Here is an 18,554-nt window from a genome sequence, read left to right as displayed (position 1 = left end):
TTTCTCCTTTCTCCTTGCACCTTCTCCTCCCTCCTTCACCATCATCCTTATCCTTCCTCCTTCTCCTTCCTCCTTCTCCTTCCTCCTTCTCCTTCCTCCTTCTCCTTCCTCCTTCTGCTTCCTCCTTCTCCTTCCTCCTTCTGCTTCCTCCTTCTCCTTCCTCCTTCTCCTTCCTCCTTCTCCTTCCTCCTTCTCCTTCATCCTTCTCCTTCCTCCTTCTCGCTCCTCCTTCTCCTTCCTCCTTCTCCTTCCTCCTACTCCCTTCTCCTCCCTCCTTATCTACTACTACATCTCCTCCTTCTACACCTTCACCTCCTCCTCTTTCTCCTTCTTCTCCTTATCATCCTCATCATTCACCACCACTTCTTCAACTCCTTGAATTTCTTCTCCCTTTTTTCTCACACACTCCTCCTCCAAACCAATCCTCTATACTTCCTCATATCCTCATATCCTCCATCCTCAATCTTGTTATCCCTGCCGTTGTCGATTCTTCACTTGGCTCTCGATCACGAACCTTGATTATCTTGTTATTCTCCCCCCTCTTTTCAGCCACCTTCTTCTTTATTGTTCCTCTTCAATTACTTTTCACCAATTATTCACTATTAGGCAACTACTTTCTTTCCTCTTATTCACTTTCTTCCTTTCTACCTCTGTGTCCTATCTTCTTTTGTCTCACTGTTTGATATTCTCATTTTCCCCATTCTGGACCCACTCGTGGAGTTACGCAAGGTCCTAAGGTCTCAGATGGATTTCTGAACTATAGGGAATTGATTTTGAAGTTCATACTGTCAGTAAGTATATCAGCGTTAAGTTGTTAAATTTGGAAATTTAACTAATTCTCCATCCACTAGTTGATATTTTTTCCATTTTTCTTCTCTTCTTGTCCCTCTTCTTCTTTTCGTTATTCCATTCCTTACTTCTACTTGGTCTACCTCATCAACTTATCTTCCGTGTAAACCCTTCATTTCCTCCAAATTTTTCTTTATCTCTCTCATGCGACAGTGCCATATTTAACCCAGTTAGCACAGATATCAATCTACTCCCACAATAATGCTAAGATTGATGGTGTATTCATATTATCAATATTGCAACAAGCAAATTACCACCCACTGCAAGCGGTTTTCATGAATGTCGTCAACTTTAAATGAGAATCTGATTCGCTCATATTACTCTTTTTAAATATGTCATGCTTCACATGTCTTTGATGGTTAGCTCTGAACTGCGATACTATAATGACGCTCAGACCAGGCTATCTACAGTTCAGTCATATTGAAAACAGGACAACTTTGTAGATAGAGAAGATGCTTAGTATCAGATACTTGCAAAATTGAATAAAGTTCGAACGGAGTCAAGAATAATATTATGCAATGTGAGAGTATTTCAGCGAAATTGCGTTCGTTCTTTGTTGAAGGTGCCCACAATTGGATCAATTAGAATCATCTTTGATTAAGATACAATGCAGTATAGTAGATTCTTGAATCTGTTTCAAGTTCAAAGTTAATAATAATAATAGTAATAATCTTCATCATCATTTTGAAAATAAAGTCAAAATCTTTTGGCCGGATTGGTTTTTCTTTGGCTGGATTTACAGTTTTTCTATATTGTATAAACGCTTCTACAAAAAACGTATTGACAAAGTATGGAAGTTGTTGTTTTCCACAAACTAGGAGCTTCTAAAATAAGTTGTATAGAATATTGATATGAGTAGTTGTAGCAACAGCTTCTACAGAAAGACGTATTGGAGATCACTAATCAGAAATCATTGAAAACAATAAACTATAAACCAGGAGCAGCTTTGAATAAAAGCAGAGAAAACTTTAAAAGCATCAAAACTAAAGTCCAAGAGATAGTTACACGACTCTCTCTCTCTCTCTAAAACAGAGAGGCCTGATGATCTTTCCTAAACCAATCACTCCCACTACCTAACAACATTCTCCCTACTTCTGTTTCAGCATCCGATTTTGGAACATTTTCTATATCTCTCCATCCATCATATTAGCAGTAAAGGCACGATATTATAAGTGAAAATTTTGGAGATGTATTAATATAATTTTGTAAATTTGTAATTAAAAAGGGTTCTTCTACACCAATCAACAACAATATTATATTTTATATACCGTGAACTTCTTAGTTGATCACAACACCACAGAGATTTAGCCACACCACATGACAAGAGTATTAGCATGAGCTTCGTCGTCAACTTGAGTGAAGATTTTTGGATTTCTCACGTCCGCTTACAGCACTTTGCTCTCAATACCCTTCATAATGACTTTATCTTCTCAGACAACTTGGATCGTTAATAAACAAGTGAGTTTGAGTAGGGAGCTGAGAAAAAATTCAATTTTCCGCTATAAATCTTCCACTGGATAAACTTCTCTTGGGTCGGAAAAGTCATAAACGGATCAATAGACGGTGTCTGCCGCCTATTTTTCCAACTTTTTCATCATTATCATAATTATTTTATTTTCTAACTCTTCATCACCCTTAATCTCTTACTCTTCCTCTTTCTTCCTTCTAACTTACTTTCATTGTTCCTTTTCCTTCTTCTATTTTTTCAAACTTACTCTTCACTTTCATGTATTCAACATTTTACATCTTACACTTTCTTATCTTCCTCGTTAATTTCCCCATTCCTTTAGATTTCTTCCATCAGCCTCTCATGCTTATTCCTCCCTTTTTGACTTCGTCGCAACTTTTTTCCTCTCTTCCTCCAGTTTTTCACTGTCCTATCTCATTTCCTGTTCACTTCTTTCTCTCATCCTCCTTTTTTTATTCTCCAATCGGGTTCTTATTACTCGCTTTTTGTCTTCATCTTCATCCTCTTTTCTTCTCTCTCCTCCTCATCTTTTTTCATCACTCTCAACTCCCTCTTTTCCTCTCATCTCTCTTCCTTCTTCTTTCCTGACTCATCGTCTCCCTTAGTCCTCCTCCTCTTCCGCATCTCCTTCACCACTTGTATTATTTATCAGTTATTCTCTATTCCTTCATCCTTTTTCTTTTACAAACAGTACTAGATCCTCTGGAAACAGTTTTTATAAAATTTAGGAGCTGGGAATCTCTGAGAAATATGAATTTATCAGGACCATTGTAAAAAAATGAATTGCGATCATTCTTCCATCAAATTATAACTCTTTGATCTTCAACTACTCTTATCCCTTTTACGTTCAATCACTTGATTATTTATCATCATCATCATCATCATCATCATCATCATCATCATCATCATCATCATCATCATCATCATCATCATCATCATCATCATCATCATCATTTTCATCGTCGTCATGGTGACTTTTTATTTTGATTATTTTCAACCCATTATAATCAATTTCTTCATTTATCAACTGGATGTTCTTTAAAATTCATAGGCCGAGATGAAAAATATATAGATGACCCTTACAAATGTGATGAAAGCCACCATTCATTTTCAAACTGGATACTGAATCTAAATTCCACTGTCTACTCAATCAATCTATCACTCTTTCCATCTTCTTTTTAGTTCAACTTTCTAGTATCAGTTTGATAACTTTTCCTTTTCCAGAACAGTTTTTGGAGGATAGAAAGTCCAAGAAACACTTTCATGCTTTATCGTTACAAAAGTTTAGAAGGAAATTAAATCAGTCTTCTTAATAGGGTATGGTATAGACGCCTTCTTCATAGTATTGGTGAGAGAAAGTTACTAACCAGAATCGATAAATCCGCTTTCTTTTGCAAATCATTGTTCAGAAGTTGCAAGAATACTCCAAAATTCTTGTCTTGAAGTAGTTCCATGATCTAATTTTTGTGAACTCATTCCATGTTATAAATCTATGGAATCCAATCTTCGTTGAGCGTTAATTTGGATACGTGTTTACAATAATTGAATTTATACTGCAGTTCAACATGAGTAGAGGTAGTATTGAGTAAAATAATTGAGTATAACAAACGAATACATCAATTTTCCCAAATAAATTGATTCAAAGGGTTGATTAAACACTCATTCTATAATACCTACATCATAATAATAATTCTCTGAACCCAAAGAGTTGTGTGAGAATTGTCAAAGAGGAATAAGATTAATATGTAAAAAATTAACAATTTTTCTAACAGATAATTTTTTGCCACTGCACCAAAAATGTATGAGTGATCCGATAACACATACAAATTAATTTATTGATTCGAAGCCAACTTTCACATTGAACATTATTGTTATCTGTAATAGTTAATCATTATAAGAATTCTAGGGAAAATGAGGAATATGTATTTGCATTGGTACTGGTTTGAATTGCCGTAAAAAACCCTTTTTGATTATTCCAGGTCAAATTAATTGAACTATTGCAAGAATAGAGGAAAACATTTAATACTATGATTCGATCAATTTAGCGTGGAATCAGAGACAAAAATTCATTGCCACGAACAGAAAATGCGTTTTATTTGATGTGATACTGCATGCTGTGTACGTGGATGTAGAGAAAATTATCCAACCATTACTCACCCTGACAAAATATAAGCAACAATTTGAAACTTAATTGTGACTTATCATGAACCGTGGATACAATTTAAGAGTAACTACGCGAGTGCAGAAAAAACATTGCATCATGAGTCCACTTTAGCACAGCCAGAACATTTTCATCAATTACAATGGAGTCAAATCAACAAACCATGGATATGATCACATTGTGATTAATAAGGGGGAATATTATGACAGTCAGTCCCAAGTAGCATAACTTGAACCTTATTAATGTGAAATTCAACTATTTTATTTGAGCCGTGGCTTGGCAAGATATTCCCTAAAATGTCCCTCAATGTAAACTTATCTATGATGTTGTCAACCCACAAAACCGTGGATATGGTGTTGATTGAGTGTTGAAAAAATATAGTTGTCATCCAGAAAATAATGACAAGGTATCATTGAAATATCTTCGTTGAGAACCAATTATGTGAAATCAGAAAAGACTGTAAAACAATTCCATCAATGTTGATTGAGTGTTAAAAAAACATTTCTGAGCCAGGGAACAATGACAAGGCTTCATTAAAATATTTTCACTGACAAACAGTAATGTGAAACCAGAAAAGACTGTCAAATGTGGAAACCAATAAAATTACAGAATCCAATACCAATGTTATGAACTCACTGACCATGGATATGATACAAGCCTGGCCAACCGAGGTAAACTCTAGCGTGGCGCGAGTGAACGCGAGCCAGCTCGAGTCACCCTCCCCGGGAGTGGTCGAGCTCCCTGCCAACCTCCGCTTCTCATTGGCCGACTCCGTGGTTGACCTTGCCACTTACGGATTCCTATTCATCATCGCGGCCATAGGAAACGTGACAACACTGTTCTCACTGTTGCGCTCACGTCACAGACAGTCGCGCGTCAGTCTACTGCTCACGCACCTCGTCATCGCCGACCTGTTGGTGACTTTCATCATGATCCCCATGGAGCTAGCCTGGAGGGTGACCGTGCAATGGGTGGCGGGAAACGCGGCTTGTAAACTGTTTCTGTTTCTAAGGGCGTTTGGACTGTATTTGTCGTCGAATGTTCTAGTGTGTGTGTCCTTGGATCGCTACTTCGCTGTCGTCTATCCGCTGAGAGTGACGGATGCCAGAAAGAGAGGCAAGTGTATGCTGACAGCTGCCTGGCTCGTCTCCTTCTGCTCTGCTGTACCACAGGTGAGTCAACAAATCGCCTCAAATCCAATTTCCTTCTCTTCCAATCTGTAATTTTGAAACTGTAGGCTACTTATTGATGTCGTTGTTAATCCCAATAGAAAGTTCCGTAATTGATTTTTTTCCTAATGAATTGCATGGACTTGATAATCAATTTGAATACTTGCAATCAGTACTTGATACCGATTTACTTCTCTTGTGATCACAATAATTTTGAACTACATATAATAAATCTTGTGTTGAGAATCTTGAAAAAAAATTATTTGGTGTAACAGAGTTGATTATCCTGAGAAAAATTTGTCGTCAGAGAAGTAGTCTCAGAGACTAACCATCAGTAATTGTTAATTATCCACAATTTGATAAAAATATTTGTTGAATAAGAATTGATATTGTATAATATTCCCATAATTGAAAAATCAAAAAATTATTTTTGTGACATCTAATCCACATTAATCAGACTTGTACACAGAATGACTGCAGAAGATGTGTTGGTTTCAACACGAAACTGAAGTCCTGTGTACAACTCTAATAAATGTGGATGTGACACACGTTACTTTATTGACTAAATACTCAGATAACTAGTTCAGACATATTCGTCCAATTAGAATACTCACATTTCTGCAAAGAGCTACTGAAATTAAAACAAAAGCTATCGAGTACGGTTTTCTTATTAAATTACAACTAATTAGAGCCATTTTCATGTGTCGCTGGAAGTGTCACTGTAAGTGCCATTTTATAGTCATTTTCGTTGGAAAATGACTCTCATGAGTAGCTTCCACCAGTTGATATTTGATGAAATAGAATGTACTCGATCCATTCATCTATAACTTAATTTATTGTATTATCTATTTTTATTTGGAAGTTGTTCCACCATTCTGTATAAACAAGTTATTCCCAATATTAGTGTGATGAAACCCAGTGTTGAGTGTGTAATAAGCATAGTCTATTAAGCCAATTCAATACCACAACTTCAAGAATAAGATGAATAAAGTGAGATAAATCAATGAAAGTATAAAGAGAATTATCCCCTTCAGAATAGACTTGAATAGCAGGTAGAAAAGGACAATGGAGACGAAGTTTCAAAAATTTTAATAGGAATGGAGACTTGGGATGAAGATCAAATCCCTAGATTTGATGAAGAATCCTATCCCCTGATGGTTTGCTTAAATGTACTTATTCTACTCGGGTGACTTGATCCTCTCAAAAAATGGAAACCTCTGTTACAAGGGTGTAGCATATAAGAGCTTCAAATTCTACGAATTTTTTATCAATACTGTATTTCAGTTGTATTCCCCAATTCCCTCTAACACTGATAATACCTTGCTACACGATTTCGTTTTCCTTGCCGTCAGTAATGTTATTCGAAAGAATGTTGATTTTATTAATGGAGATAAGAATGAAGGTTTGCTGATCGCAAAATAGGACTGATTGTCTTCTATTCCAAGATAAAGGAGGAATCCCCTACGTCAGATAAGAAATTATCTCAAATATGAACGTCACATTTTTGACCGTTATTGTATGATGCGATTCTCTCCATCAATCCATGAATAAATCATCATAGTTTTTCACATAGAAAGGCTTATGGATTGTGATTAAACTTTTAAATAAAACTCATGAAAGGAGAGAATCAACCAGAAAAATTGTAATTACCCTTATAGAATGAAAGATCTGCTAAACGAATAGTTAGCGACCGAGCGATAAGGCCTCCTTATCAACAGCTGAGTATCAAATAAGAGTACCGTTCTGTATTACACATTTTTCCAGAGAATTATTTAATAAAATTATTATTATTTTGCAAATTGAGTACGAACCATTTATGAATTGCTCATTGAATTTTGGAGGTTACACTTTTGTTTACTATTGATCAGATGTTTTGTAGCAGCTCAAACACAGCTGACTGATTCAATATATTATAAAATGTCATGCCAGGTTTTCATGCAAGCTGTAATATTATTTCTAAAATTAAGGACTATTGATAAAGGACCAAGAATTTCGAATAGAAAAATAAAATGTATGTATTATTGTTGAAATTATTTATTATTCACGAAATTATATTATAATGTCAAGTATTATTGTAACTAACTAGGACATAGCATAAATATTGTATTATTGATAAGAGCAGCAAAAATTAATTATAACAGTTTCAAACATAATAAGAGTTGTAGAAGGAATATTAAATTATTAATTATTGTTTCAACTGAACCACATGGTGAATGAATCTCTTTGGCAAGTCTAAGCCAATCATATGTCATAGAAATAGCACCAAAAGGGTGATCGTTTGATAACATCATATGTTAATCTGTTATCAGACAAACAACCTGCCTTATCATATATGCTAGTGCATGTAAACTGTATAGAGGAACTCTATCTAGAGAATTGAGCAGTTTAAAGAATTATACAAATTAAGTTATTATTGTAATTAAAGGAATTATATTTTACTGCTTGCCACTGACGTCATGCTTACGTCATAATCATTCTACCAATGGCAAATTAATTACACAGAGATTCTCAGAGAAAAGGTTCTAGCCCAAAGCTTAGAAGAAGACACTCCACTTCCCTTTTGAAATCCTCACCAGTAAGACCTTGTTAAAAGTTACCAAAGACCTATTTGTGAAATTTTGTTCGATTTTATATGTTTTATCTGTGAGCCAATATTTGTGGGCTAATTTGTCTAGTATTTGTAAATTTGTTTCATCAATCGATAATTCGAGATATCCAAATTTAATCATTCCCTAATTAAATTGGTGAAGGAAATAGTTAATTAAATCTCCACACGTGCTGAAACCGAAGCCTGGACCGGCCCCCGATCAAATAAATTTGATCTGAAGGAACCACGACCGCCAAGGAGTTTCACGTGAGTTTTAAAATTTGGGGCCCCAATCTTTGCTTCGAAAGAAATAACAGTGCAGAAAATATAAAATTTTTCTACGTTAAATCAATGGCCACGCCGACAAGCGCTTATAATCATTAAGATCTCAAATTTTATGATATATATGATTTATAAGAACTTGTAGTTGATTAACTATCCTCCGCTGCCAGAGCCACGACCCCGAGCAATTTTAAAATCTTATATAATTTATTTTCACTATTTTTTCAAAAACTGTTAATTTTATCAATTGTAAACTTCTGTTGAATCATGCATGGTGTCATGCGAGTACAAGCAAACTTCTGATCATTTTATTTATGATAAACTATTCTCAATCTGTAATTCAATCTTCATATCTGCACTGTCAAACTATATATTTTATTATATTATATTTCAATTTTGTTAATTCGTCTTCTGAGTTCGATTATTTCTTGAGCCTGTCAATTATTGTGTCTGACACGTTCTATATTATCAAGAACCGATCGAATACGATCATAGAAATAATTGAATTAAGCTGGATATTGGAACAGATCTCAGTGGATGTAGTGTGTGGGGTCAGATCGAGATTATTTATTCTCTGTCCTTACCTGCTCATATATCAGCTTTTATCTGTTACCAACTTCGACTTAGGAGCGAATTCATCGACTATATAGCAGATGCGGCTGGAGATCATATAATTTCCTACAATAGAGCATAAAACCCGACAAGACTCTGTTCTCGAAATATATTCCGAACGATATCTGGTCCTAGTACCCTATCTTAATCCTTCGGAACTTATTAGAGACGCAGTCCCGTAGATTATCTACATCAGGATTTTTGCTCGACCTGTATGATTTTGTATGCTATTCCATCACAGGTAATAGCTTTAAGATATCCGTATTCAGTGTCTAGCAACCGCTACACTACTTATAAAAATTTTCATCATTATACAATCGGTCGTAAGAAGAATCAAGGGTGAGCGAGTGTTTATGCCTCCCGCGATACAGACGATTGTATCGAATCTTGTAGTGAATCAATCAGTCTGGTATTCAGTTAGCGTCCACGCACGCATTTTCAAAATGTATAACCTCAATACTGGTGACTCAGAACAAGATCCATTATACGTAGGTGAGGCGTTCAAAATACAGCTTTACACGATTTGGCTAGTAACGTGGGACTATTTGTACTCCACACCAGATTCATTATACGTGTATCGACCTATCCTTGGAGGCGAGAGTGACTCCCCCAGGAAAAGCTTTACAGGATATACTACCCCAATGGTCAATTTCAATTTTTTAATTATTCATTTTGAAAATCAAAAGTAAACTTGGGATGATCTTGGATAAACTAATCTGTAAAATGATAATATAGCTCACTTTGATGAGATAGAACCTAAATAAATTATAGACAGAGTGAGTGCAAAATGCACTTTCAGAAGTATGAACAGAATCAATATGAAAAATATTGAAGTATATGAAATTCCAGTAACACACTGGAAAAACACTAATAACTCTGATAATTCTAATTTCCCATATAGAATAGGCTGCGAATTTCCATTCACATCCAATTGAATAACTACCAAATTTAATATCACAGGGAAATTGTTTCACTCCAATTAAATTATTGAACATTTTTCAACTGGAGAGCTCCACGTGGAAAATATTTCACAGAATTCCGAGCAGAAATTCAACTTGAAATAAGTGCTCATTCAATTATTGGATGCAGTATAAACCAATCACTGAATAAATTGGTAATAAATGGAACATTTCCGGGATCAAACACTTCTTATCATAGATATTTGTAGGCGTTCAGTCTGAGCGATTCACAAGCATTCTGTTATTCGTCCCAGAAGAAAGAAATAAGACTCGTCCAGAAGAGAGCGAAGTATAAAAGTTGACAAAATTAGCATTTCCATTTGTCCTAATAAACAGAGACCGAATATTCATGACTTTGAGCGGTCCCTAATGCTATGAATGATGATTCAGGAAGAAATATTTTCACATCTCATTTTGAAAAGTGCTTTTACATAATTTTCCATTTCCTTTTGTCTGTGAGAGAAGGATCGCTGGATCGATGCATTCAGATCTGCTTATGAAGGTATGAAGTTATGAAATATTGAAGATATGAAGCTTGCCGTTTGCGGAAGCCAATGAGAATCATAATATTATTGGAAAATCATTGATATCATCAGTTTCTAATATTTCCTCATTATTTATGCAATAGTTTAACAGAAATTGATTTTCAACAATTTTGTATAATAGGAATCTGATGGAAATGATTGCTGCTAGTGGAAACTTACCATTCAAGTTAGACGTTATCATTATTGTGGACATTTTATTATTCGCACAAACTATAACACATGTTCAACTTACTGTATGGTACAGAAAATGATTTTGTAGTGGATATTGATAGATAAAACACAGTTTATTAAATATTAATAATGACGCAACAAACTGACTTCGTTTCTCATTATTCTAACAGCAAACTTCTATGACAATTTCCAGTTTTTTTATTCAACAGTAGAGTGGTTTATAGATACATACTCAAGGATAACACTATCAACTATCTGATATTTCGAACCATTGATAAGGTAGAAGAAAGAGCACTGGATGCCTTCAAAGTATGGTGTTAAAGACGGATGCTCAAGTTGAGATGAACAAATAGAATTACTAATGAGGAGGTATTTCAAAGGGTTGAAGAAAAGCGATCTCTTTTACGTATTCTAAAGGACAGACGGCATTCTCAGCTTGGCCATGTAATCAGACACAATGAATTCACGTCAATAATACTGGAAGTTACAATAACTGGACGAATGGCTCGCGGAAGACTCCGGCTACAATATCGGAAGCAAGTTACCAAATTTAGGGATTCAGAGCTACATCTCTCCGAAAAGTATAGCTCTGAGCAGAAAATGATGGAAAGCTGTCTACCAATCGAATGATTGAAGGTAAAGAAGATTTCTGTTATAACTAAGCTACCTTGTATTTTGTTGAAGCAAGTTACCAAAGATCTAGGGATCCATAGCTACATCCATCTGAAAAGTATAGCTCTGGATAGAAAATATGGAAAGATGCCTACCAATCGAATGATTGGATCTAAAGGAGAGATCTGACATTATTAAACTACCTTTTATTTCGATGGTGTGATTCCAGCCTAATAATGCCACAGTATACTCCTTAATAATAGAGTCTATTACTGTAATCATAGTTCATAACTTGTCAGCTTGTTATTTCTACATCATTGTCTTTGACATGACCGGGAAATTTGTGAACAAAGTTGTTGAAGTAGGTCATATTGTCTGAGAGAATTATTTATCAGCATTGATGAGCTGAAGATGTGAAGAGATAAGGTAGGAGAGAGAAACATTGGTAGCTTTAAAAGAGGGATTAGCATGGGAAGGGAATAGAATGATCCAAGATGTCAAATTTAAAGGAGCCGTCTGAACTTTAAATAAGGAGGTAATATCAATATACTGTGGATCACTAGTGAAAGATGAGAAGAGAGAGAGGGTAAAGCTTGAGGAAGAGGATGGAATAATGGATTTGAAAGAAAGAGGAATGTCAGCTATGAGAAGTATGAAATATAATTGAATAAATGGAGTAGAAGAATGGCACGTGATAGGAAAAGAACAAGGGATGGAGGGATGCAATGCACCCTGAATATTTTTAACGTTGGGTAAACTGAGAAATAGTTGAACAAGGAAAACGTGAAGGAGGAGGAGGAAAACGAAGAGAAGGAGAACGAGAAGGAGGAGGAGGAAGATGAGGCGGAGTGAGTGTGAGGAGATTCCTCATAAATAGGTTTGATGGGAAGGAGGATTGTAGAGAGGAAGAGGAGAAAAAGGAGGAGAAAGAGGTGGGAAAGGAGAAGAAGAAGATGACGAGAAAGAAGGAGACGATAAAGAAACAAAGAGGAAAAAAGATAAAGTCAAGAGAGCAATCCATGTGCAAAAATGAGATAGAGACGTGACTATAAGAGCACGTATCTTTCGTGTGAGTGCCTTGTTTTCTGCAATTGTAGCAAGTTTCATTTGATATGCTGGCCCAGTTATTTTATTTTGTTATACTATCAAACTGGACTCTCACATTCCGCGGAAAGTAAACAAAGATAACTTAATACACGTGCAGAAGGTTTTATCAGAGACAACTGATACAACTCACGCTATCTTTCCTCTATGGCTTCGTCGGGGACCAAAATTCCAAGAAAAGTCACCATTTAAGAATTGTCCTAATTGGGTTTCTCTCTGCAGTGAACATGTCATAGAGATTGTTAGGTGGCCATGACTCATTACATGATATATCTCATTGCATTGTCTTTGATAGTACAGTACTACTCGATCAAATAAACGGTTCTGTACCTCTGTACCTTATCATAAATAAGATATTTTCACCATCTGGATTCAGTTTCATTGAAAGACTCCTTGAACTTTGTAGTTCAAAAGTAATCTATGTAATTTGTTAGAGATTTATAGACTAGTTTTTGCTTCAAGCTGGAGCTCAGATGAGGACTAAATCCCAAAAGATATGTTGAATGGTCAACTCTCTCGAATAGTAGGATTAGATTTGACTCGTAAAAGTGAGTAATTTCATCTTCAGTAAACATTGATAAGCAGTTGAAAACAAAGGATCATTTTTGGAAAAAACAGGTAAAAATTCACCTCAACGACCATAAATACATAAATGTATGTATATAGTGATCGTGCAGTGTATGTCAATTAGAATTGGTATGACTAATAGGTATAAGTTAAAAATTGCAATATTGATTTCAATGCCAATTTTAGGCATAACAAGAATATCTAATCAACAGAGAGAATGCAGCATGAGAATCAGGTGCAATGTGTGCTGTCTCATGTCATGTTTTATTAAAATCAATAGATCAATTTATTCCGCGAGCTTCAAGTGGAAGGTGGAAATGTGAGGAAATTTAACATTTTGACGTGGGAGTGTACAACAGCTATAATAAAAATGCTCATTATTAAATTCTTCGGTGATGCTTTCTATCTTCTATGGAATGCCAATCTCCAAATTAGCTTGTTCATGAAATTCAATAATAAACAGGTTTAAGATTCTCTCTAGCTAAACTAGAATTGAGAGCATTGAACTTTCTGAATTACTTTAATTTTTCCACGTTTCTCTGTTGAAAACGATGAGAAATACTGGAATGATAATTATGTACAAGACATTTGAAGACGAATATTTTCAGTTCACGTGCATTCATAATAATTTGTGAAGAATATCATTCCACCGATAAAATAAATTTTTCTCTCAAAGAATTTCCTTTGAACCCATCAATAAATTATTCTGAAAGATGAAAAATGACTGATACTCTGACTGATAATATTATACTTAACCAGAAAGAAATTTTTCTCTCAAAGAATTTTCTTTGAACCCATCAATAAATTATTCTGAAAGATGAAAAATGACTGATACTCTGACTGATAATATTATACTTGACCAGAGGTTAACTCATTACATCATAATAAAATATAATAAATTTAGTCCAAGTCTTATGATTGCTCTATAAGTCTGTGAGTATGAAATGAACTTCGTAGGAAAAATCTCACTAAAAATTAAATTTACGATTCCATAAACAATTTAAGAAAATACTCAATATACACAGTTCTCACAATTTCAATAGTCGTTCTGGTTACCGGAGGAGGAAGTATAATTATAACTTGACATGTTTGAACACAAACTTGATAAGAATGACAAAATAAGGATTGTGCCAAGTTTCAAATATATGTTCACGAAGTTCAACTTGTGAAGTTCAACAAATTGCAAGTTTCTGTCAATCCGCCTCTAATAACTATAAAAAATCCACAGGGATAGTGAAAACTAAACATTAGAGAAGTTCAGTCTAGTAAATCCACATCAGAAACAAATTGAAGAGTACGATTTAAGAGTATGATTGCTTAGCTACCGAGCATGGTATTATTCCATTCTTAACAATAATAATTGTTCAAATAATAATCAATATTCGATGAGCAAAATCTCACCAGAAATTCAATTCTTCCGAAACGTTAATAGTCAGGAAGGATAACTTTTGAAGTTTTATAATGGGTATAAATATGACCTGACACATTTTAATGGGGAAAGTTTGAGAAGAGCTTAGCTCAGGGGTGATGAATAAATTATTGTGAAGATAGTTCACTCTTCAGGCCACTGCGTGGGAGTTTCAATGTCTGGGTCACAGACACAACATCACTGCTCTACACTAATTGTTACAAAGTATGTGGCAGTAACATTGCAAGATTGCGTTGATGTGTTAGTACCGTTTACCCACGCTTGGATCAATAAGTCATAGAAATTACAACTAGCTACGTAAATCCAAAGCGAAGTTAATGTATTTGATATTGGTAAGATATCGTGCTTTGATATCTGGAGCAATATCTGTGATGAAAGTAGTAATGAAAAACCGTTTGCTCTTTCAAAATTAAATATTTGAGAAATTGTGAATCCATTAATGTTTGGAACAGAGTTGGAATGAAATTATGGTATTAATGAAATAGCTTGGTTCTTTCTTATTATCTCCTCTGCAGACTATTTTCTGTTATCAAGTACAGTACTTATATTCTCCTAAGTAATTATCCTCTTAATTATAGGCTATTGTTCTCAATGACTTCCAATTTACAGTATCGCCAAATCTTCATGGGATCGTTATAATACAGTTTCAATTTATATTTTTCAAAATGTTTCGATAAACAATATTCCAAAGTCAAGTTAATCAAACTCAATTTTATATTATGCTGAGAATGATGACATTAGAGCAGAGGAACATTTTTTGCTCCAATCCGGTTGAAATCCTTCCTATCATTGATTTCATTTCAAGTTTGTGTGGATCGTCAATGAATCATGAATGGAATACAATAAACGAGTAGATTCATTGCATTCCACTTAATACACCAGCCTTGTTCATCTACCAAAAAATTTAATACCCTTTCCTCGATAGATTCAATCATTCCTTCCTGAAAATTCTATCAGACCAATCATAACTGATAATGCATGATGATGCATAGAATGCAATGGAAACTCATAGCTTCCCTCTACTAATAAGTAGAAATTAATCATTCATAAATTTTCATCGAGTCACACAGAAGCCGTTGAAACACTATTTAATTTGATCAAACCTAATTACCGATCTAGTAATCATTGACTCTCCCTCTTCAAGTACTCTGGAATTTAATAGATTACTGATACTTGAAAGTATAATATATGCATACGTGTTATGTAGATAATAAATCGCTCATATATAGGTATGTGTTTGGAAAGTGAAGATATATAAGATGTGTACATAGATATATAAGATTTGTTCTATGTTTGGGGTAAGGATTTATAGATTGTGAATACATAGATATAACTCTTGAACACGGCGCTTTTTGATCCCTCTGCAGTGAATCTGTTTCATTATTAATCGACTTTCAGTAGAGTGGCAACAAGCTTCCAAGTTTCAAGTGCTTCCTGCTCAAGTATAAATTTGAATCTCTCTAAGAAGCTTTTCAACATGTTATTCATGAATGGCACACACTCAATTCCAACAACTCAAGGGCTGAGAAATCTCTTCAGATTCATTCACACTTCAATCAAAACAGCATTATAGAATAAAACAACATTATACAACAAAACAGCTTCATAAAACACAACAGCAGTCAAGCTGTTTGATAAGTTCTGACAATCGAATCCAATTTCAAACATAAACAAACATCAATAATTATGTTCTATAATTATGTTTGTAGCCTACTGGATCGAACATGTGAGCATAGAGAAACCTGTATGTTCTCTGTGCTACAAGTACAGTGGAGAGTGACCTTGTAGCTTGTAGTGGGCTGAAAATGTTAGCTTGTTTGATTTGTTAGGACAAACGTTTCCAATGCTCATTAGATCATTAGTAATCATATACTTGTCACATAATATACTTGCCTACATGTTATATTGATTTCTATGATTGCATGTAGAACAATAGAAGGACTGTTGAATACAATTTTATCATACGAGTTGAATACAATTTTATCATTATAGGCCTACCATTCTCTCATTACATTTTATATACAAATGTATATTTTATATACATTTTTATACAGCACATCATAATTACATGTATTTTAAAAATACTTTTTATCATGAACACATTGAGAATTTCTATTGAAAATGGAAAATATAAAAAATAGCTACAATGAAATACATTATTTGGGATAAGTGAGCAATTTCAGGTAAAAGCTATTTCGTGATTGATGAAATTGTGACTACCCATTTTTCAATCTCTTTCTTCCCATCAACTGATTTTTCATCAATAGAATTGATCTCGTATAACATTTAAAAATCTCATGACATCATACAAACGTGACATAGGATAAACGTGACGTTTCACAGAATAGTTCAATACCATTCAGCTCATAGATAATTTATATACTCATCATATTATTTTGTTCTGAATTCTCATAGCTTACTTTTCCTTATTCACTTCAAACGTTAAGAGTTTGTTGTATGAGATGCATTGATGTTATTATTTATGAAGAATACTGAGTCAAATAATCTCACTATATAGAAGCATTCTTCAATTAAATATGAGTTTTACAATTCTAATTATCAGTATTCCCTCTACTCCATGCTATAGTGATTCATTGGAAAACAGCAACTCATGATATTGTTGACATTGCCATCATCTGTCCTTGATTCTCATCCTTTCCTGGTAACTTTTTCCGATCGATTCAAGTCATCAATTCAAAGTTCATATTTTTATCAAAAGAAACAATGAAAAAATCAGAACATGACTCTTTCATAGATGAGCAAACTCAACATCCTCACCCAATGTTATCAATTATTCATGAGAGAGCAACAAACTGCAATTCAATGGAAGAGGTTACACATATGATTGCCTCATTACATCCACCGTACACTACGTTAATGTATTCGCTAATTTCACAACACATCTATACTAGAATGACGGTTTCACAGAATGATTGGTGGATCACTATTCGCTGATTGCTGAGTTTTAAGCAGCATGAACATTGTTGTAGATGAGAACACACATAGGGAGCTCAACAAACCCTCGACCAATTTCGCAGTGGATAGAATCAGAAGGGGTTGGAACCCGAAATTGTCATCATGACCATCAAAATCAAAACCATCGTCATGTGTGGAGTCCCTGTCATCACACATCACATATAAAGAGCCTCCGGCGTCACATATCAAGTCATATCCGTATATGATCCCCCGGCTAATGAATAACATAAATCCATGCATGCTTTGTTCAGTGAGATTCACTTGCATTCGTCAGTATTGATTTTATGGAATGTGTTGGTGATTTTTAAAGGAGTACTGACAGTGAATATCACTGTCATTGTGATATAAATACATGCTTAAATTCCGTCATCACAAACATAACACAAACACACATGAATTGCACCTGATATATACGTATAATATAGATTATTGTCAGGTTTGTTTCACTTTATTACACAAATATCCTCTAATCAATCATTCAGACAATCATTCAAAGGTAGGCTATCCAATAATGGTGACCTGATAAATTACGTGACCTGATAACCTTGGTGACGTAAGATGTAACAGTGACATGTTTGATGCAGTTATCAACATCGACAGTTCGGTGGTATCATAGTTATTAGATTTGTTCAAAGTTTCGATATTTAAATCTATTTATTTATTGATAATTACAAATATTTTCGAAAAAGTAGTTGTTGAACGCTCTTTGAATGTATTCCTCTTTTTGACCAAATTTCATTAAAAAAGAAAAACAAATAGTACACATGAAACACATAGTTGAATATGAATTTTCAGAGAATGAAAAGTTAAATGATTGAATGATGAATGTGAATTGCACACAGTATTATCGAATAATTGCCAAGGATAGTAAAACGCTACTCACTGAACAAATGTAGACTTATTACTTTACAGATTCCGTTTAAACGGAAAGTGATAATATTTTCAAAAGAAAAATCTGTGAATTTTCAATTCCCAAGAGGTCCCAAGGGGTGATTCAGTCCAGGCAACGAATGCTCAAAAAAAGGTATAGAGGGAGAAGTTTGGAACACAATTTTTGACCTCG

At 34.5% G+C, this 18,554-nt stretch overlaps 1 protein-coding gene across 2 annotated transcripts in view; it reads left to right on the top strand.

Annotated features, from left to right (window-relative positions):
* The window catches only part of LOC111064192 (gonadotropin-releasing hormone II receptor), a 231,142-nt gene that overhangs the window by 24,255 nt on the left and 188,333 nt on the right, over positions 1-18,554 (top strand). For both annotated transcript variants that reach the window (XM_039437149.1, XM_039437148.1), the window contains exon 2: positions 4,297-5,650. In XM_039437149.1, the coding sequence (XP_039293083.1) occupies positions 5,105-5,650 (546 nt within the window). In that variant the 5' untranslated portion in view covers positions 4,297-5,104. The remainder of the gene's footprint in view (positions 1-4,296; positions 5,651-18,554) is intronic.

The sequence above is a fragment of the Nilaparvata lugens genome, chromosome 10 (assembly GCF_014356525.2).
Source record: "Nilaparvata lugens isolate BPH chromosome 10, ASM1435652v1, whole genome shotgun sequence".
Lineage (NCBI taxonomy): Eukaryota > Metazoa > Arthropoda > Insecta > Hemiptera > Delphacidae > Nilaparvata > Nilaparvata lugens.
The sequence above is the reverse complement of the archived record's forward strand: the minus strand, read 5'-3'. Positions and strand labels throughout refer to the sequence as shown.